This window comes from Urocitellus parryii, chromosome 6 (assembly GCF_045843805.1).
Source record: "Urocitellus parryii isolate mUroPar1 chromosome 6, mUroPar1.hap1, whole genome shotgun sequence".
Classification (NCBI taxonomy): Eukaryota; Metazoa; Chordata; class Mammalia; order Rodentia; family Sciuridae; genus Urocitellus; species Urocitellus parryii.
In genome coordinates this window covers 67,896,353-67,918,138 of record NC_135536.1, presented here as the reverse complement: position 1 = coordinate 67,918,138, position 21,786 = coordinate 67,896,353, and the positions used below count along the sequence as shown (strand labels likewise).

At 39.5% G+C, this 21,786-nt stretch overlaps 1 protein-coding gene and 1 pseudogene across 1 annotated transcript in view; both read left to right on the top strand.

Moving 5' to 3' along the window:
* Syne2 (spectrin repeat containing nuclear envelope protein 2) overlaps positions 1-21,786 on the top strand; it is a 119,412-nt gene that overhangs the window by 38,010 nt on the left and 59,616 nt on the right. Inside the window, exons 21-28 of the mRNA XM_026385107.2 lie at positions 89-221; positions 1,180-1,362; positions 1,782-1,928; positions 5,795-5,971; positions 8,873-9,028; positions 14,450-14,602; positions 20,368-20,538; positions 21,568-21,698. Of these exons, the coding sequence (XP_026240892.2) occupies positions 89-221; positions 1,180-1,362; positions 1,782-1,928; positions 5,795-5,971; positions 8,873-9,028; positions 14,450-14,602; positions 20,368-20,538; positions 21,568-21,698 (1,251 nt within the window). The remainder of the gene's footprint in view (positions 1-88; positions 222-1,179; positions 1,363-1,781; positions 1,929-5,794; positions 5,972-8,872; positions 9,029-14,449; positions 14,603-20,367; positions 20,539-21,567; positions 21,699-21,786) is intronic.
* On the top strand, positions 2,934-4,449 carry LOC113180340 (S-adenosylmethionine decarboxylase proenzyme pseudogene; annotated as a pseudogene).

Sequence of the window (21,786 nt, the reverse complement as noted above, 5' to 3'; positions counted from 1 at the left end):
AAAATAAAATAAGAAGAAATATGCTAGTGGTACCCCTCATTATCAGAGTACCTTTCTAATTTCCTTTCTCCCACTTTGCTCCTGTTAGTTACAACAGAGATTCAGATGAGTTAACCAAGTGGTTGGAATCTTCTCAGCAAACTTTGAATCACTGGAAAGAACAGTCCCTCAATGCATCTCAGGACTTGGATACAATCAGAAACAACATAAATAATTTTTTTGTAAGTTGCAATAGAATATGTTCAAATAATTTTTGGTCAGAAATAAATTATCAGAGGAACAGGTTCAGAGTTGCTGTGATAATCTTCCTTCTTTTGTGGGTAAGGAGTAAGATTTGAGGTAATTGTATCTGTGGTCTACAAACTTAGAATTATCTGCTTATACTGTTTATTTATATATTTATAATGATAGAATGCATCTTTAATTGACTATTTAAAAATGTCTTTTACACTAAAATATATATTATGTATAAATCTTTTGCTTTGACATGGGACATGCTTTACAAATACAGAAAATACCTCCCCCCAAAATTTAAAAACAATTATGTAATATTATTAATTCATAAATATTTTAAGTTAATAAATATACAGTTTTAAATTATTGGATACAGAACTGACATTTCTACTCAAAAGATTTTTGTTCTATGGTTTTGAGGGGTTTTCTGGAAAAGAGGATTACTTTTGTAATGTAAAATGCACTCCTGAGACCCCTTAATCTTTGCCCTTAATCATGCCTATCTTTTTTTCTTTTTTTAAAAAAAAATATATTTTGTAGCTATGGTTACTCACTTCACTTTGGTATTAAAATGTAAATAATTTTTTAAATACTTGGGAATATACATGGGAAATTTTTCAAATATTTTAGTTAAAAATTCATTGCAAGTGGTTCATGTAATCTGAACTTGAAGTTGAGTTCCATGGTTTCTTCTGAAACTCAAATAACTTGTCTGTTTCTAAAAACCCACCAGGTTCTGAGTTTCTGGAGGGGCAGGATTTCCATCTCTTTTGTTCTCCCATGTGGATCTAATATACAGAATAGTGCCAACACTTGGTAGGCAAAGCCGGGTGTGTGTGTACACAGACATTCAAACTCTTATTCCATTTAGTTTTGCACTCTAACCAGTTGCTCTGACTGTATTTGAATTTTAAACGTTTCTGTTCTTTACAACTGTTTCCTTAGGAATTTTCCAAGGAAGTGGATGGAAAGTCCTCCCTGAAGACTGCAGTTTTAAGCACTGGGAACCAGCTTCTGCACCTGAAGGAAACCGACACTGCCACGCTGAGAGCCTCCTTAGCCCAGTTTGAACAAAAGTGGACCATGCTCATAACTCAGCTTCCAGATATTCAAGAAAAGCTTCACCAGGTCAGTGTTTAGACACCCAGCATTTAAATTAGCGTTCACTTGTTAGCTTACAACTCTTTTTAAATTATTTTTCTGACTCAATAATTTTCATTGACATTACCTATTTTTCTCTGGCACCACTGAATATAGAGGTCTTCATTACTGGACTGTCCTCCAATGAGATCTTTCTTCACAGAGAAATTGGGCTTAATTACTTTATTTCTCCGTTTATCTGTGCCACTCTGTTCATTTATGTGAAGGTCTTCACCGTTGTTTGGGGGGGTCACATTTTCTGAGCTTGAATGCTGGGTTTGTTTTTGTGAGTAACCTGCATCATTATGTAGCAAGACCTTATATCAAACCAGATACCGTCTTTAGTGATGCCCTGATTCATTTCGTTAACAGTAGATAATTAAATGGAAATCATTTTGTCCTTGCAGCTTCAGATGGAGAAATTGCCATCTCGTAAAGCCATCACAGAAATGATTAGCTGGATGAACAGCGTGGAGTATCAGGCTGCAGGTGAAGACTCTGCGCACTTCCCTAGTTCTGAGTCTCAAGTAAAGAATCTTCTTCAGAAGCTCAAGGTAATTACGCAAGGAGCCACAGTCTTTTCATTAAATAAGAAGTAGATCACTTGGAAGGGAAATGCTGAACCCAGAGCCGTGTGGGAAATAATGTAGGAACACTGATTTGGGGAGTAGAGAATAGGGTGGTAGATGATTCTAGAAATGATGAGGTAGTCCACTGGCTTTTATTTCACTTGCATTCCTTTATAGCTCTGACCACTGCAGGACCATCCAAGCTTTTTAATGGACTCAGGTCTTCTTTTACCTCCCCAGTCAACATACTATACCTCTGACCTGGACTGACACTGCCCACTGTTAGCCACAGACATCCTCTTAATCATCCTGCAAGAGCCAGCTCAGGCTTCTCCTCATTGACAAACCCACTCTGGCTCTCCCAGCTGGATTAAGGGACAGTGCTGAGTTAATGTCTCCATGTTGCTCTCTAGTTTTTATTTATAAATTATCATTTATTTACTCAACTGCTTCTCTAACTTGACTGAGCTTCTTGAGAGCAGGGGCTATCCTTCACCTCCCAAGAATAGCACACCAAGCCCAACAGCTGGCCTCCAGTGGGTTTTAATAAATATTCTGTCCAAACAGAGATATGATAAATTGTGGTATAAAAGTGTATTAAGAATTGTATGCAAAAAAAATAAGAGAGCTCATGTATAATGGCATAATTTGGCATGAACATACTTTATAGAGAGAGTTATGAAAAATTGTGCTGTGAATAGATAATTATGAATGTAATGCACTCCACTATTGTCATGTATGTAAGAAATAAATAAAAAAAGAAAGAAAGAAAAATAAAGAAATATTCTGGCTGGATGCAGTGGCTCACACCTGTAATCCCAGCAATTCAGGAGGCTGAGGCAGGAGGATCACGAGTTCAAAGCCAGCCTGAGCAGATTAGAGAGGCATTTAGCAACTCAATAAAACCCTATCTCTAAATAAAATATAATAAATGAGTTCAGTCCCTGGTATCAAAATAAATAAAGAAATAAATATTCTGTCAGCAAGAGAATGAGGAAGAAAAAGCTGGTATCCTGCTACAGATATGAATGTGGCCCTCTCTGTGGTACTTCATTTCATGTAGATTTAATTAACATTTAAAGAAGGCACATTGGGTTTACACAGCATGGCCAGTGACAGTAGCTAGGGCTCACTCTACTCTCTGTGACAGGAAAGCGGCAGATGACAAAAGAGAATGAACTATATCTGCCTCTGTTTCCAACAGACTCAAATTCAACTTTGGCATGCTCTCTCTCTCTCTCTCTCTCTCTCTCTCTCTCTCTCTCTCTCACACACACACACACACACACACACACACACACACACACACTCACACATGCAAAGCTGGGAAATTTTTATTAATCCCTTTTTTTAAAATGTAATATAAAGTTATACCAAAAAAAAAAAAAAAGGAACCTGAACTTCAGTAACAGCTGGAACAATCCCCAGTGGCCAGAGAAGAGATTTAATTTAGTTGATTTTCTGTGGGTGTGTGTTGTTTGCCATCTCTACATACTTTTTCCAAGGGCCCGAGAAGCTGCTAGAGGTTTGGTGCTCCCAGCAGCAGCCCAATGCAAGCCAAGGGTCTTGGGATCTTCACACTCTCCCAAGATCTGAGTGTGATGTACTTTTGAAGGATGTTCTATGTTCAGTCATAAACGTGATAAAAACTGGCAAGCAGGAAGCTCGTGTACTCAGTGAGAGTAGCGTGTTTGTCTCCAATTGAGGGTTCATTTGAAGACATGGTGCCACCCTTTTACTGAAAGCGCTGGTTCCCCTGTTGAAGCTTTCTAGGGATTACCGTAGATTTGACTCATTTCAAAGCTTCATGAAGTCTTCTCACCAATGATACCCAAACCAGAATTTCCAGGAAGAAATAGAGCTTCTTAATGCAGTTTTTCCAAATGGAGCCACATAGTGTATGGGATGTTATGAATTCTGACCATTTGGTACTTGTGTACTCTGGGTTTCCCAGAGAGTCGGGTAATAGTCTAATAGTCAGATAGAAATTTTGATGAGTGAGCTTGACCCAGCAGTTATGGACCAGTTCCACACAAAAGATTATGTTACTACAAAGAATGTCACTCAGGAGAGTAGAATTTGTGACCTGATTGATTCCAGGTTCTGTCATCAATGCCACACTGTTCAATCCTGGTGGGTATTCAATGAATGGAATGAAATCAGATGGAACTTATGGGACTGTTCCCATCACTCCAGAACCAGTAGTTTCTTATGTTAAATTTGAAACAAGCTTAAGTCAGCCCTCTTATGATGACCTCTTGGGAAAGTTGTGGAAGTCTTGAAGCCAGGAAAACACTGTGACCACCTTGTTTGTTAATCAGAGTTCTGAATTTCGTACTGTGCTTTCTTCACCCCAGAAGACTGAAGGTTTGAAAGTCTTGATTGCAAGAGTGCTGTGTTCAATGATTACAGTTTTGTTTTTACCAGTTTTGCTAAGAAGCTTGCGACAACAGCAGAATTAAGAAAAATGAAGGAAAAAAAAAACTTAAAAAGAGAACACAGATAGAAGGTGATAGCTGCTTTCTAGATGTCCTTACCAGGGCCATGCTGTCCATAACCACCACCATTTAGGGCACAGGGCCCTAGATGTAATGATCATGTGATCATATTAAAGTGTATGCTTTGTATCAGGAGTTAGGTATCTTGCATGAATGCTCTCCTCTGTGTTGGGGTGTTCAGAGCCATTCTTGCTGTGAAACTGAAGTGCATGTAGGAGAAACCTTTTACTATATGAAACTTCACAACACTTGTCAAAACAATCCAATTTGCTTTATGCACAGTGTACCATTCCTGCGGTTATCATCCCAAATTCCCCACGGACAAGGCTTTTGGCCTCAGCCTGTTCTATTAAATTACTGCCAGAATTTTACATCCAGTTACCTCCACTACTTTCTAGAACATATTCTCTACTAATGTTATTGAAACCAGTTTCTACTTCATACAGATGTTTTTTTGCAACAGCAATTAAATTTTTCTCTCATACCCATAAAAAAAGAAGTGCCAGGCAGTGTGTGCTAATCACTGGGAATGCAAAGATGAATGACAAGGCTGGCTGTTACTTTCAAAGACCTTGCAAGTTGCTGGAGCTGGTCTCTGATAGGCAGGAGATGAATAGCTTGATCACCAAGTATAATATTAACAGAAAATGTTTTTACATACCAACACTTCCTAACCTCAGTGGGTAGCAGAGTCTATATAAAAGGGCTACTCAGGCTGCAGTAACCTAGCCCATGCCACATGATGACCCCCCTGGATTGTCTCCATAGGATGTGTTAGAACCTTCCCAGGTAAAACCCAACAAATGGCAGGCTTGACAGGAACCTGGTTGGCCTTTTAGGACTGCTATAGAATGTGAAGTCATCCAAGCCACCCTAGGTGGCACAGACTGTCGCCCAAGGAACAAAGAAGCAGCCTAAATTCCTTAAAGGTGTTCTGGGTTTTCTGGGAAAGCTTTAACTTCTGTTTCCAGCCTATTGTCTCCATGAGCCCTCAGGGAAACTCAGGATCCAGTATAGCTCTCTGATATTCTCTCACAAGATTCCAGGGACTTGATACACATTCTGATGACAGTAGCTACCATATATGGTGCTCCCTTGGACTTTCCCGTCAGTCTGAAGCAGTGAGTCTCTCTGTTCCCAGGAATATGTAATCCCCAAGAAGAGTCCCTACTCAAATAAAGCAGCCTCCTGATAAGACTTGGGGAAGGTAGAAGGTAACTCCTGACAGCCGCACCCTGAATTAATGGGTGGGAGCTTGGCGCCCCCTAGAGTACAGCCAAGGGGAAATCCAGTTCATATAATGGACTTCATTCGGACTTAGCGTGTTTAATTTCACTTCTTTGTGTGTTTTAGGAGTTCAGAATGGAAATGGACTATAAACAGTGGATCGTTGACTTTGTTAACCAGTCATTGCTTCAGTTAAGCACCTGTGATGTAGAAAGCAAGCGCTATGAAAGGACAGAGTTTGCAGAGCACCTGGGGGAGATGAACCGCCAATGGCACCGAGTGCATGGAACCCTGAATAAAAAGGTATGCTCCAGGGTCACGGTTGGAGGCATGTTTTGGCTTTTGTAAAACACCATGTTCCAAAAAATTAAAAAAGATATTCAGGCCAGCACAGTGGCCTATCCTGTAATCACAGCGACTCAGGAGGCTGAGGCAGGAGGATCTCAAGTTCAAAGCCAATCTCAGTAATTTAGTGAGGCCCTAAGCAACTTAGTGCCTCAAAATAAAAAATAAAAAGGACTGGGGATATGGCTCAAGGGTTAAGTGTCCCTGGGTTCACCCCCAGTCACCTCTCCCAAAAAAAGGCATCCAGATGGTTGATTTACAGTTGAACCTAATAATCATAGCCTCTTTATAGACCCTAGGCTTTAGCATTCTCTATGGGTACATGTAATGGAATATGAAAATAATTCTTATATTCCTGTTGAGATTTCTTAGTGGGAAATTGAGTTAGGCAGTAAAGAGGAGAACTTTTGTTTTAAAAGGTGTCAATATTATGTCAGGCTACTAAAAGGTCAGAGAATTTGACATTTTCTGTGAAAGCAGATGTTCAAAAGGGACTTAAAGCTATTTCAGCCTTGAAAAGATTATGAAAAGGAAAAAATTGTCTGTGGCTTTTTGGTAGGCTTTTTACTTCATGATTCTTGAAAAGATGAAAAAAACTTATTCCTGAAAAATATTATATATATACATATATACATATGTATAGTATGTGTATATATTTATATATAGTATATATATAGTATACATATATTTAGTATATATACATAGTGTACATATACACTAAAAATATATGGTATAAAGTGTGTGTGCCCTCTTTTTTGTATAGAGAATGCATACAAATAGATTTATGCAATTAAGATTCAAATACATGAATGGACATAGAACATGAGCAGACATTTCACAAAATAGGAACCAAGCTCCCACCTATTAATTCAGGTGCCGCTGAAATATGTCAACTTTGATTATCAGATATTTAAACTAAATGATGTAGCGTACACTTATTAAATTAGAAAATTTGTTTTGTTTTTTTGTTTTGGTGCTGAGAATTGAACCCAGGAGCACTTGAACACTGAGGTACATCCCCTGCCCTTTTGTTTTTTACATTGAGACAGGTTCTTGCTAATTTGCCAAGGCTGGCCTTAAACTTGCAATCCTCCTGCCTCAGCCTCCTGAGTAGCTGGAACTATAGGTGTGTGCCACCTTGCCCAACTTAGGAAATGTTAATAAAACAAGAATATAAGCCCAAAGTGAACATTCATATGTTGCTGATACTGTAATGGCTCCATTACGTTTTTGGAAAGCATTGGGAAATTTTAAAAACCATCTTTTCTCTTAACCCAGCAATCCAGCTCTTATCTATTTAAAGTAGGTATTTTTTTAAAAAAAAAAAAAAAAGTCTGCATGAAGTGCTCAACATTATTTATACTTGCAAAAATGCAGAATGCCTTAATTTCAAACTCTAGGGGAATAATTAATCAAAAGATACTATGTCCATTTGATAAAATACTGAGCAGCTTTTTAAAAGTAATATTAGCATATGTCATAACTCAGCAAGGCCTTCAAACATATAGGAAAAGTAATATGAAACTTCATATATACTATGATTAAAAGCTAATTTTAAAAATGTGAATATTAAGCTGGGTGCAGCAGCACATGCCTATAATCCCAGCATCTTGGGAGTCTGAGGCAGGAGGATCCCAAATTTGAGGCCAGCCTCAGCAACTTAGTGAGACCTTGTCTCAAAAATAAAAAGGGCTGGGAGTATAGTTCTGTGGTAGATCTGGCCTGGATTCAATCCCCATACCAACAACAGCAACAAAAATTGTGAGTATTAGAAATGAGAAGAATTACAAAATTCAAAACTAATTATTGCCAGGCACAGTGGCACATGCGTGTAATCCCAGGTACTTGGGAGGCTGAGGCAAGAGGATCGAAAATTTGAAGCCAGCCAAAATTTAAACAGCAATTTAATAAGACCCTGTCTCAAAATTTAAAAAAAAATAAAAATAAAAAGAGCTGGGGATGTAGCTCAATGGAGAGTCCCCTTAGGTTCAATCCCAAGTACCATAAAACAAAACAGAAAATAATTATTGAAAGAGAAGGTTCTGGGGACTAAGTTATATTGTTCTACTATGTGCAAGTTATATTATTCTATCTATTTGTTGTTATATGTTTGTAACAACAAACCCGACTATTAGGTATAATTATAATGCACCAATAAATATTTTTAGTAAAATAAAAACTGATTTTTTAATCACATTGTTGAATTGTGAGATTGTTGATATTGGTAGAAATTTTTAAACAACTCTAAGAGACTCCAGAATAAGAAAATTGCCAGAAACAGTTTGTATATTTATAGAGAATGCAAAGAGAAAATATTGAATGTTAGCAATCTAATGTTATTTTGTATAGTTGTTATGAAACTCTGAAACAGCCAGTTATCTCAGCAGATTAACTTTTACTTTAAATATGAAATTTCTAAAAGAGGAATTTAAATCCAATTTCCTGACTGATGAATCTTTATCCCAAAATTATTTATACATCTTAATATGTGAAATATTAGAAATTTGAGAAGAAAAAAAATCCTTTTAAAATATCATACCATAATAAGGATTGTAATGCATTCCATTGTTGTCGTGTATTAAATAATAATAATAAAATCAATTTTAAAAATTAAAATAAAATAAAATATCATGCCATATACATTTTAAGCATGGGACTTAAAATAAGATTGTTTTCATAATAATTTTAATTATATATATATATATTTTTTTTTTTTTTAGTTGTAGATGGACATAATATCTTTATTTATTTTTATGTGGTACTGAGGATCAAACCCAGTGCCTCATGGATACGAGGCAAGTGCTCTACCACTGAGCTACAACTCCAGCCCTTCATAATAATTTTATTTATCATTTATAGATACAACATTTAGAACAATTTTTGGAAAGCATCACTGAGAATGAAAACAAAATGCAGATTTTGAAAAACTGGTTGGAAGCACAAGAAGAGAAGCTGAAAACTTTACAAAAACCGGAAAGTGTGATCTCCATCGAGAAGGTGCTCCTGGACTGTCAGGTAAGGAGGGGCAGAGCACCCTCCACATGGCAGGGTTGGGCTGCAGGGTCCTAAGCCTGGCCGTGAAGGATAGTGCTGTAGTTTCTGGACACTCCTGCAAGCTCCCCTGTGTTTACAGTTGGGTGTTGCTTAGTGACAGGTAGCTTTCTGAGAGAGGCATGTTAGGAGATTCTGTTGTACAGCTTGTGCTTAGGAACACAGAGTGTCCTTCTGCAAACCCGGAAAGGTTAGACCCCACAGGCCTGGGCTATGTGGGACTGCCATTGTGTGTATGGCATAACTTACTTTCTTACATAAACTAGATAATTAGTTATAGGTTTTACATAATGGCCAAGTACCATTTTTACATAATCAGAAGAAGGTATTTTCATGGTTATTATTACTTCCAAGAGGTTGCAATATTACTCTTGGGGGGAGCATATATTGACAGGGAATTTTGATTTAGGTGCCCCCTTTTCAGTTTTTGTGATTTTTTTATTTGGTCCAACATTAGCAAAATGACTCTGAATTTTCTATTATTCTTAGTATTTTATTCTGTGTTTCATCAGAAGAAAATTTTCTTCCACCTATTGTGTCTTGTGTCTTAAAAGGACTACTTGTCCTTGGAACCAGTGTCTGAGTCACATTTGGGTGTGAGGGTTTTGTCTGTCTGCCAAATCACATAGTCCTTGAGGGACCCTCTCCCCAGGGTGGACTCATCCTCCTTTAGCACCACCCTATTGGGACACTCACCATTTCCACTGTTGCCATGGCTGGGGATGGCACACACTATGCTGCTTCTGTACCTACTATGTGAAAGTATTGCATTTGTCACTATGGAGCTGGAGAGTTGGGTCAGATCCCAAATCTGAGAAGGTTACAGAATAGTACTGTATGTAAAATGAGGGAAGGGAATACCTGAGGAGGTCTTTCCAAATTATCTTATTTTTTTAATTTTTTTTAATTGTAGTTGGACACAATATCTTTATTTTTATGTGGTGCTGAGGATCAAACCCAGTGCCTCACATATGTGAGGCGGGCACTCTCCCACTGAGCTACAGCCCCAGCCCTCCAAATTCTCTTAATCCTGTTCTCAACCTCTACCCTCCATCTCCACATCAGTCTTCTTGTAGCCATCTTGGAGTCCACACCTTTCCTTCATGGGACGCTTCTGTTCCTCAGCCTATTGCTGGCCATCCTTTCCAGAAGCCCAGCAGCAGCTCTCATCCTTGCCTCTACCTCCAGTAACTCTTTAGGTCCTCCCAGTTTACCCCTACTATCTAGTCGGTCCACATCTGTCCAGACTGGTCTAGTCCAGACTCCTCTTGTTACAGGCCTGTCCTACCACAGCTACCTCTTCTGTTTCTCTCTGATTCATTCTTCCCACCAAGGTGGAGCGATATTTCTGAAATGCAAAAGGCCACAGCAATGCCCCCACTGAAAAGTCCTTCATTGACTCCATGTTGCCCATAGAATGAAGTTCAAATGCTTCAGGTGGCATTCTGGCCCCTCTCTGACCTTCCCTCACCCTACAGACCTCACAGTAAGCAAGCCTTCAGCAATTCTTAGTCTTCTTGTTTTGTTTTGATAACACTAACCTCTGAACAAGTTTGTGTTCAGTTTAGCTGTTCTCCCTGCAACCTCACCACCAAGTTGTAATTAAGTAAATCTCAGAACACTGGTGCTGGGTCTGATCCTTGGCACTGGAAAAACACAGACTAAATTCTACCATTTGTAGAAATATTTACTGGCAAGAAACAAAGGCAGTGCATACAATGTTCTAGGAAGCCCAAATCTCTCTGCCCTATGGTGCCCCAGGCTTGCTCAAGAAGGACATACGTGTGAGCATTCCAGAAACAAGAATCCAGTATTGGAATGGTAAGCATCCAGCAACCTTGGAGGTTAGGCTGGGTACAGAACCACACAGGAACTTATTCTAGGGATTGTCACCCAGGGCGAAGAGAACAGGCTATGTATAGTTATGTTCTGTTCCAATAAGGGTGAGAATTGTGTCCACAGTAGTTTAGCCAATCCACCTACCTTGGTATGTATAATTATAACCAGTGAGAACCCATTTCTAATATTCATCATGCTATTTGATAACCCATTAATTTTACCTGTAAAAAGCATTTCTAACATTCATTGTGCTCCTTGGCAAAATGACTCATGTTGATTGAGACGTTAAACTCAGAGCACTCTGATGGCCCTCTCTGAAATGAGGGTTTCCTAATTCAAATGCACTCTGACCACCTGGTGTGTGCATATCTGGTTGTATTGGGTTGCATCAGAAATGGTTTCCCTCACATGTAATTTGCACACGTGCCTGGCCAGCAGTATCTATTGTCAGTCCCCACCTGAATGTGGCATTGAACTATGGGCAGTTTGGGCCCCAGTGCTGTTGCACTATGTTGCTGCTCACTGTAGGATTCTGGACGACCCCTCAAAGGCTCTCCTACCACCATCCACACACAAGCTCTCCTCTGTCTTTGTCAGAACTCAGCCAAAACACCCTGACCTCACCTTGGGCCCACCAATTATACACCTTCCCACAGGCCCCCACACTTTCTATTAGCTTCTGTTTTCCTATTTTAATTTCCTTACCTTGCTTTCTTAGGTGCATCTTTATAAAAGGCTGTAAAACAAGGTAGAGATGGAAGTATGTGAATGAAATCAGCTTCCCTGGCCTGTGGTAGCACCCTGTGTCTGAGGCCGTACTGAACTCATCTGTCTACTTGTCTGTCCCCGACTAGACTGGGATTTCACAGGCAGGCTTGATATATAGTATGCGGTTAAGCCTGTCACTGCCTGGGAAACCCATGGGTGCTTAGGAGTTGCTTGAGCCCATGTATTAGTAGACCTAAAAGTGTGCTTCATGCAAAAGTCATTTTTGCTTTTCTTCACTATTCATTGATTATAGGAAATAAAATGATAATAATTTCATGACTGATCCCAGGATAGAATCTTTCAGTTCAGGAAGCTTGTTGCTAAAGTGGCTTTACTCTAGAAACCTTAGGATGGTGTTTATGAAGTGTTAAGACTTAAGTTAGTGTTGGCTTGAAACATTCTGAAGGGCTCCTAATAGTTATAGATGAATAGGAAGAGGCCGAGTTTGGCATATTATATTAGCAAGGAAAACTGCGGAGTTGGTTAGAATGAGGCGGTCTGAGATACGATTATTAATCTCTCAAGTTTGATGCTGCTGTACCATAAGTACCCACCGCTCACAGAAGTTCATTCATGATCATTTCAAAGGAATTTAGATATTTAAAAAATATTTAACACCAATTCTCCAGGAATGGATACAAGCACGGCTGGACTTGTAAATTCTAGTGAATCTCCATGATTATCAACAGATATCTTGAAGCCACCCTATTTTGAGTGTAGCAAGTTAGGACTTAAAGTAAAATGGATTTATTTACCAGTAGAGCAGGGAACTAGCAAACTTGAAAAGTCCTGGTAGGCCTCTGTGTTGCAAGGTCAGACTATAGAATCACTCAGCTAAATCCAGATTGTTCTGAGGAGAAAAACAAACAAGAACGGCTTCGTGTGTGTGTGTGTGTGTGTGTGTGTGTGTCTCCATGTGCTATTGTTACCACAGTTATTATTTATACTACCTTTTTGGTGTTCTTGTGTGTCTCTGTGTTTTTTCCCTCTGTTTCTACTCAATAGTCCTCCTCTTCATTAACTTATGATATGGAGGAAATATGACAACTTAATAGCAAATGTAAGTGTTTTTTACAAAATCTTTAGTTAGTTGAGCTTTTAAGGAGGAGGGCAAGTTGGTATTTTAAAAATGTTTCAAGCTATCCCTGTGCTAGGAAAGAAGTCAGCTCCACGTTGGTGATAGAGGATGCTTGGTGATAGAGAGGCTGGCAGAGCTAGAGGTACTGGCACAGTGAGTCTCACTGGCAAAGCTGTTTCAGAGAAGCCGCTTGGTTTGTTGGGTGCTTTCACAACTAGTCCCTTAACAGAATGACCGGAAGTATGCTCCCATGGTACTAGTCCCTCTCAGGGCTGCGCTGGTAGAAAGGCTGTTGCCCTGTCTCCAAATAAAAAATGGCCTGGGGATGTGGCTTGGTGTTTGACCACCCCTGAGTTTAATCCCTGGTCCTAAAAAAAATAAAAATAAAAAGTTTGTGCAATAAGCTGAAGGCTTACGCAGGTGGCAGCTTTGTGTGGGCTGAATTTCAGTACCACACTGTGAGACGAGTCCAGGGTACTAATCCCTCACCAGGGTACAAACACAGCATGCCTGCCCAGCACCCGTATGCCTGCCAGGAGCTCAGGTTCCTCTTTCCTTATGGACCCACCCAGTGAGTCTTTTGAAGGATTAAGATTTTATAAAGCCCTATTTCTTGCTAAAAACAGTCTTCAAGAGAGAAAAGTTGAACAAAGGATCACTAAATGGAGGCCATGCATTCAAATCACACATACCTGGGTGGAAATCCAGGACAATGCTGAAGAAAGTGAGTCCATGTACATCCCAGATTTGTACATTTGAAGACTTGAAAGGAACTCAGAATAAGAGCTATGAATGCCAAAGGACTTTTGTATTTTCCTAATGTTCTATAGCAAGTTTGTAATTCTCTAATAATAATAAATTAAAAGTTTAAACTTTTTCCAAATTGGTCTTTAACCCCAGTCCTGAGAGGGGTGTATAAGCACCTCTATCCATCCTTCCTCTGGGAAGAGTGGCAATCTCGCTGCTGGCCCCCTTTAGCTGTTTTCAGACTGCTGGGTCCATGATCTCCTTTGTAGCAGAGGGCTCCTGATGGTTTCTGGAATTATGTTTGTAAAGAGTAGACCAAGGGGCGGGGTGGAGCTCAGTGGTAGAGAACGTGCTTAGCCTACACAAGGCTCTGAGTTCAGTCTGCAGCGTGCGTGCACACACACACACAAAAAAAAATAAAAATAAAATAAAATAGTGGACAAGGTCAGGGGTGCCGTTATGAGTGAATTAATAGACTAAAAGGTATAAGTAGATAGTAAAGCCATTACTGACTGAACTACCAGTAAATTCTATGACCTTCACTTACACGATGCTTTGTGATTGGAAAGCACGTTCCTGCCTGTGATGTCACCTGCTCTCTCAGATGTGCACAGCATGGAGAATCGCTCATCCAGATGAGAAAGGGGAATGGACTAGGGGGCTGATGACATTGGCCCAGCCAAAAAGTCAGCCAAGGGCAGGTGTGCAGCGAGGACCTGCTTTTCTAGGTTCTTTCTAGGATAAGGACTTATTGCCTAGACTCTTCTACGTGCAGAACCATGGAATATAAAATTGAATTGAGTGTACTGTGATTAAAACTTCTTTGATGTAATGTCGTGTGATTATATACTCCACTGGCTTTTTTTTTTTTTAACTTGATAAGATTTAACTCCTCTTACATTTCACTCTTTTGTGTATTGTGCATTGCAAACCTTCTCCTCTTGCCCTTCCAGGATATAGAAAATCAACTTGCAATTAAATCCAAAGTACTGAATGAGCTGAGGCAAAGCTACCTGACTCTGGAAAGTGGGGCAGTTCCACTGTTAGAAGATGCAGCATCTGGAATCAACAAGTTGCTTCAAAAGCGGGACAATGTGACTCGTCAGGTGCTGGATTCATTTAGTGTACTATTTCTCGCCACATAGTCTTCTTATACCTTGTATGTTGTTGTTATTATTCTTTAATTGTGAAGACATGCTCTATACTAAAAAGCAAAAAGTTTCTGAGAAAAAGATTGAAATGGAGAAAAGCCTTTCGAATCCTATTTTATATGCTGAATAATTTGAGGCAAAGCCACTGCTCCTGACATCACTGACAGGCAGGAAATCCACTTGACTGTCCTTGTTTTGTCTAATGTACTCATGCAGACACAAATGTCTCTATCCCCCAAACCCAACAGAGCATCTGGCATTGTTTCCCAGACAGATACACAGGAGCAGCTATGAAGCAGCAGCTCAGGCTCCCCACACACAGGACAGTGCCTCAGGAACTGATCTTGTCATGTAGCCTCTATAGGCTAGGAGCATGGTCAGCTTAGAGAGAACTCTGGAGGAGGGCAAAAACACAGCACAGTAGTGAAGAGTAAGAATAGAGGGAGCCAGGCATGGCGGTGCAGGAGGCTGAGGCAAGAGGATCCCAAATTCAAAGCCATCCTCAGCAAAAGTGAGGCATGAAGCAACTCAGTGAGACCCTGTCTCTAAATTAAAAACAAAATAGGGCTGGGGATGTGGCTCAGTGGTCAGGTGCCCTTGGTATCACCACCCCCTTCCCACCCACCCCCCAAAAAAAAGAACAGAGGGAAAGAGTGTGCTGGACACCTGGTAATCTTATGAAAGGCATGTCAAAGTCCCCAGATGCAGGGAAAGACCAGGCAATTCCAAACCTGGCTGCCTGTACTTCCTAGCAACTGAGGGACAAGCTGTAAATACTAACCACTTGCAGGTGTGTCCATGTTTCTCCCACAATCCTCAGTGTGGGTTATTTGTCATCTGCTAAAACTGACTTTCAACCATGAGTTCCAGCAGCCTCTGGCCTCCTTCCCTTCCCAGGACTCCAGCAGGAAAATAGGGAAGAGTTTGCTCAGTAGTTTGTTAAACTTATCTTGTGTGAGTCCCTGTGCTCACTACCAGGAGTAAGATAAGAAAAAAATAAATCCTGCCCTCCAAGATCTCACAGGCAGCGGAGGAAACATAATCATAATACTGTGAATTACAATATAAAAATATAGAGGGGGAAAATGAAATGAGGTAATATGACAAATACTCAGATAATAGTGCTATCAGGACAGACAAGTAAATGGAATAGAATTGAGAGTTCAAAACCCTCGCCGTACAGTTCATTTATATTTTTTTTAACAAGGGTGTCAAGATGATTCATTGATGGGAAAAATCTTCAAAAAGGCACTGGCACCACCAGACACACACATTCACACCATGTACACAAGTTAATTTAAAATGAATCAAGGACATAGTAAAAGCTAATGCTGTAAAACTTTTAGAACAGGTATCAATCTTCATGACTTTTTAAAAAATCTTTGTTTCTTTTTTTTTTTCCTTCAGTATTGGAAATTGAATCCAGAGGTACTCTACCACTGAGCTACATCCCTAGTCCCTTTTTATTTTATTTATTATTATTATTATTATTATTTTTAATTTTGAGACAGGGTCTTGCCTTGCCCAGGCTGTATCAATTTGTGATCCTCCTGCCTCAGCCTCTGGAGTATCAGGGAGTACAGGCATGCACCACTATCCCAATTCATGACTGGTTTTCTAGATATGATATGAAAAGATAGATAAATTGACTGGGGCAGGAGAATTACAAGTTCAATGCTAGCCTGGGCAATTTACCAAGGCCTGTCTGAAAACAAATTTAAAAAAAACAAAAAAGGACTGGGAATATAGCTCAGTGACAGAGTGCTTGCACAAATCCCTAGATTCAGTCCCCAGTACCACAAAAAGAATATAATACAAATAGCCATAAGTACATGAAAACATGCTTAATGACATTAACCATCAAGGAAATGAAAATCAAAACCACAATGAAATGCCAGTTCACATCTGTTAGGATAACGATAACAAAGGCAACAGCAAGTGTTGGAAAAGATGGGAAGAAACTAACCCTCAATCACAGTTCACGGGGATGTCAAATGGTGCAGCTACATAGGCAAATAGCCTGATGGTTCCTTTAATGGTTAGGTAGATTGACATCTGCTCAGCAATTCCATCAGATTTAGATAATTCAAAAGAAATTAAAACAAAAAACTTGTACATGAATATTCATAACTATAATTCATAATAGAGAAAGAGGAGAAATAATTGATTGTCTATCAATGTATGAATGTTTATATAAAATGTGATATGTCTATATAATGGAATATGCAGCTATAAGAAGGAGTGAAGTATCAGTGTATTTTACAGCATTGAGGGGCTTAAAAGCACTATGTTAAGTGACAAAAGTTGGTCATAAAAGACTACATATCATATGATTCCACTTATATGAAATAATCCAGCATAGGCAAATCTGTAGAGGTGGAAAGTAGATTAGAGGCTGGGAAAAGTGACAGCCAATGGGCATGGGCTTTTGGTTTTGAAGTGACAGAAGATGTTCTTCATGGTGGCACACACCTATAATCCCAGAGAACCTGGAGGCTGAGGCAGGAGGATTGCAAGTCTGAAGCCAGTCTCAGCAACTTAGTGAGGGACCTTGTCTTAAAATAAAAAGAAGTGGAGATGTCACTCACTGGGAAACACCTTTGTGTTCAATCCCCAATACCAAAGGAAAGAAAAATGTTCTAAAATTAGTTATGAAGATTGTGCTTTTAAAATGGGTGAATTGTGTGGTATGTTAATTGTATCTCAGTAAAGTATTATTTTTAAAATACAGAGGGTATAAGTTGGAATCCTCCATCCGTAAGATGTTCAGAGTCAATATAGCCTTATGTTAAGAGCAAGGACTCTGGTCACAGTTTTAAAGAGATCCTCATAACATCATTGTCTGTCTGTATCCTTGGGGAGGTTGTTTCTCTAAGCCTTTGTTTCCTGATCTACAGAGTGGGCATGATAAGACCTACTCATTTCTTCTTACCTCAAAATCGATGCCTATCAGTGCTCAATAAATGCTACTCTTCGGCTGATCCCAGTTTTCACATTTTGAAAACATTTCTCCTTCTTCTTTCTGCTGTAGTGAGTTTTTCTTAATAAATTTCTTCTTTTCCTTCAAACCACACATACCATGTCTTCTCCATGAAGTTGCAGTATTAAAAGGGGCCCCTGGGAGAGTGCTAGAAGTCGCACCACCTCTCTATGTGGAAGCTGTGAGCACCTTGCGCGGCATGCACCTGGCCATCCTTGTAGAACGGTGCACGTGTGGGCTCGGGGATGAGCTGGGACAGGCTGGCCTCTGCATCCACACAGTCAACCAACTACAGACTAAAAATATTTGGGGGACAAATTGTGTCTGTACTTAAGATGTACAGACTTTTCCCCCTGTTATTATTCCCTAGATAACTATTTACATTGTGTTAGGTATCATCTGTAATCAAGAAATAGTGTAAATTGTATAGGAGGATGTGCAGAGCGTATGTGCAAATACTACATCCCTTTACATAAGGGATTTGAGCATCCTTAGATTTTGTTTTCTGATGGGATGTCCTGGAACCACTACCCGATGGATACCTTGGGCCATTGCCACCCATGCAGGTCTCAGTTTCTGAGAAAAAACTACCCTGGTGAGGATTTCCCCCTCACCACACCACTCTTCTTTCTTTTTGTGCTGAGGATCCCCAGGGCCCCAGCATACTAAGCATTTGCTCTATCTCTCAGCATACCCTGACCCCCTAGCATGTTTTCAAGGTTATCAATATTGTAGTTTGTATCAGTAGTTCATTTCTTTTTATGACTGACTATTTCATTGTATAGATAAGACACAGTTAATCTGTTCACCAGTTAGTAAATGTTTGGGTTAGTTCTACTTTTTAGCTCTTAGGAACCACACTGCCATGAACATTTGTGCAAACATGTTTTTTGTACTCTTGAATCTGTATCTACAAATACCATTATTAGGTCTAGTGGTAATTTGACTTTTTCTTTTTGGTGGTTCTGGGAAATTGAACTCAGGGCCTTGTACATGCGAGGCAAGTCCTGAGCTATGTTCCCAGCTCCCCACTCCCTTCTTTTCTTTCTATTTTGAGACAGGGTCTTGCTAAATTGCCCGGGCTGGCTTCACACTTGTAATCCTCCTGCCTTAGCCACCCAAGTACCTAGGGTTATAGGTGTGTGCCACCACAGCCAGCTTCTTTTTTTTTTTTTTTTTTTTTTTTTTTTTTTTTTTTTTTTTTTTTTTTTTTTTTTTTTTTTTTTTTTATCTTATTATGCTCATTTATTCATTTGTAAACTCTATCTATTTTAGTGACATTGGGAATACAATGTTGAATGAAATAGAAATTACCTCTGGCCTTATAGAAATGTACATTCATTGGGTGATACAGTTATTAAGGAGGTAATTTTTAAAAATCATCAAAATTGACAAATTATACATATTTATAGTGTACAACATCATTTTGATATATGTATACATTATGGAATGGCTAAATTAAGCTAATTAACATATTATCCACATCCTTATTTTTTGTGGCAAGAATAGATTTTAAATGTTCTTATCTGTTTTCAACTACATAATATTATTAACCGTGGTCACCATGTCGTATAATAGACCTCATGAACATACTCCTCCTGTTTAAAAGTTTGTATCTTAACCAGCTTCCCTCCAACCCTTCTCATCCCTCTGCCTCTAGTCCCTGTAACCAACATTCTACTTTCTGCCTCTTTGTGTTTAACATTTTTTAGATTCCACATATAAATGATATCATGAGTATTTGTCTTTCTGTCCTAGGCTTATTTCATGTAGCATGATGTTGTAAATGACAGGATTTCCTTTTTTAAAAAAAATATTTTTAGTTGTAGATGGACACAATAACTTTTTTTTTAATTTTCATTTGTAGATGGATACAATACCTTTATTTATTATGTGGTACTGAGGATGGAACCCAGTGTTTCACACATGCTAGGCAAATCACAGCCAGCTTCTGTTTGTCTTTTATGGTTAACCATGGAATGGATTTTAACAGTGGCTACATCCTTTTACATCCACACCCGCAGTGTGTGAGGATTCTTGCCACGCCCTCACCTGTTGTTACCTGACTTTTTGATCCTAGCCATCAAAGTAGATACAAATTGATATCTCCGTGTGGTTTTGATTGACATTTCCCTGATGACTATGGAGTGGAGCATCTTTTCAAGTGCTTATGGACCATGGGTGTACCTTTTGGAGAAATGTCTTCTCAAGTCCTTCTCCTTCAGTTTGGTTATTGTCTTTTATCATTGAATTGTATTCTTTTACTCACAGTCGTATCTAAAGTCATTTTTTGATTGGCAACAAAATGCTCAACCCCTTTCATCACTATCAAAACATACCAATGGATAAAATGGACCCACCTTTTGCCTTTTGTCCAACTTTGCTCTTTCCCATCCTTTGACTAGGGCAGGGTTCTCTCCAGTTTGTAACTATTTTGCAATAATCAGACCCAAGTGCCAGGTAACATATTTGCAATGCTTTACAGTTATTAGAGCATTTTCACAGATCCTATTGGGGTGGGGGTTGTTTGTTTGTTTTTTCTTTTATTAATCTCTGTGTTTGTGGATGAGGAAGACAACAGTAGGGTTAAATAATTTACCCAAGGCCAGAAAACTAATACAGGATACCTGAGCAGTGCACTCAGATTCCATTCCTTGTTCACTGTCCTTTTCCAGGGCTCTCAAGAGACCATGTCTTGTCAAGGATTTTCTAAATGAGTTCTGTCTCCTTTTTCATATAGGTCAGTGAGCTCAAAAGCTTCATGCAGTCGGTGCTACAGGAGTGGAAGTTGTATGATAAACTCTATGATGAAGTGAACATGCTGGCGATCCAATTTGGGTACTGCATGGAACACAGCAAGCCTGTGGTGTTGTCACTGGAGGCCTTGAGGTGCCAGGTGCAGAACCTTCAGGTAAATTAGCCAGAGTGTGGTGCAGTGCATTATTGGCAGGAAATTCCAAATGGAAGCAAGAACAATAAAGGATGCATGTGGGTTTGTGCCTCCACAGAGAAGCCCCAAACTGTGTTAATGCAATATCAAAAGTATACCTTGAGCTGGGCTTGGTGGCACACACCTGGAATCCCAGTGGCTTGGGAGGTGGAGGCAGGAGGATTAGTAGTTCAAAGTCAGCTTCAGCAAAAGCCAGGTGCTAAGCAACTCAGTGAGACCCTGTCTCTAAATAAAATACAAAATAGGACTGGGGATGTGGCTCGGTGGTCAAGTGCCCCTGAGTTCAATCCCTAGCACCCCCCAAAAATATATTAAATACAAGTATACTTTGGGGGGCTGGGTTGTAGCTCAGTGGTAGAGTGCTTGCCTAGCATGTGTGAGGTACTAGGTTCAATCCTCAGCACCACATAAAAATTAAATTAAAATTAAAAATAAAGGTATTGTGTCCATCTACAACTTTAAAAAAAAAAGTATACCTTAAAGCCAGGCATGGGCATGGTGACACATATCTGTAATCCCAGGGACTAGGGTGGCTGAGGCAAGAGGATTGTGAGTTCAAGGCAGCCTCAGCAACTTAGCAAAACTGTGTATCAAAAAAGAAAAAAGGCTGAGGATGTAGCTCAGTGGTAGAGGGCCTCTGGGAGCAATCCCCAGGATCAAAAACATAAAGTACACCTTTAAATTCTAAAGTGAGTCATGTGAGCAAAAGAGTAAAACTATCAAACCATATGTTGATTTTCCTTCATTTTCCATGTCCATATTATTTTGCAATTTAAAAGTTTTACTGTGGGGCTAGAGGTGTACTTTAGAGGTATAGCAGTTGCCTACGACATGCAAGGTCCTGGGTTCCAACCCTAGCATTGCAAAAAAAAAAAAAAAAAAAGTTTTACTCTGTGACTGTTCTCATTGTGTAGCATTGAGAAGCAAGAACTGCTGTCTTCCGTGGAGTGGGGAGGCCATCTGAAACTGACTCTCCTGCTCTGTTCTTAGTCTCTTCAAGATGAAGCTGAGATCAGCGAAGGGAGTTGGGAGAAACTCCGGGAGGTTATTCATAGACTCAAAGATTCCTGCCCCTCAGTTGCTGAAATAATTGAAGAGAAATGCCAAGACACTCATGCAAGGTACACTTTAAGATGCAATCAGAACGATAGACCTAAGGTCTTGTAAGGTCTTCCTAGTCCTCTGAGATGACTGGTTCCATATTATTCT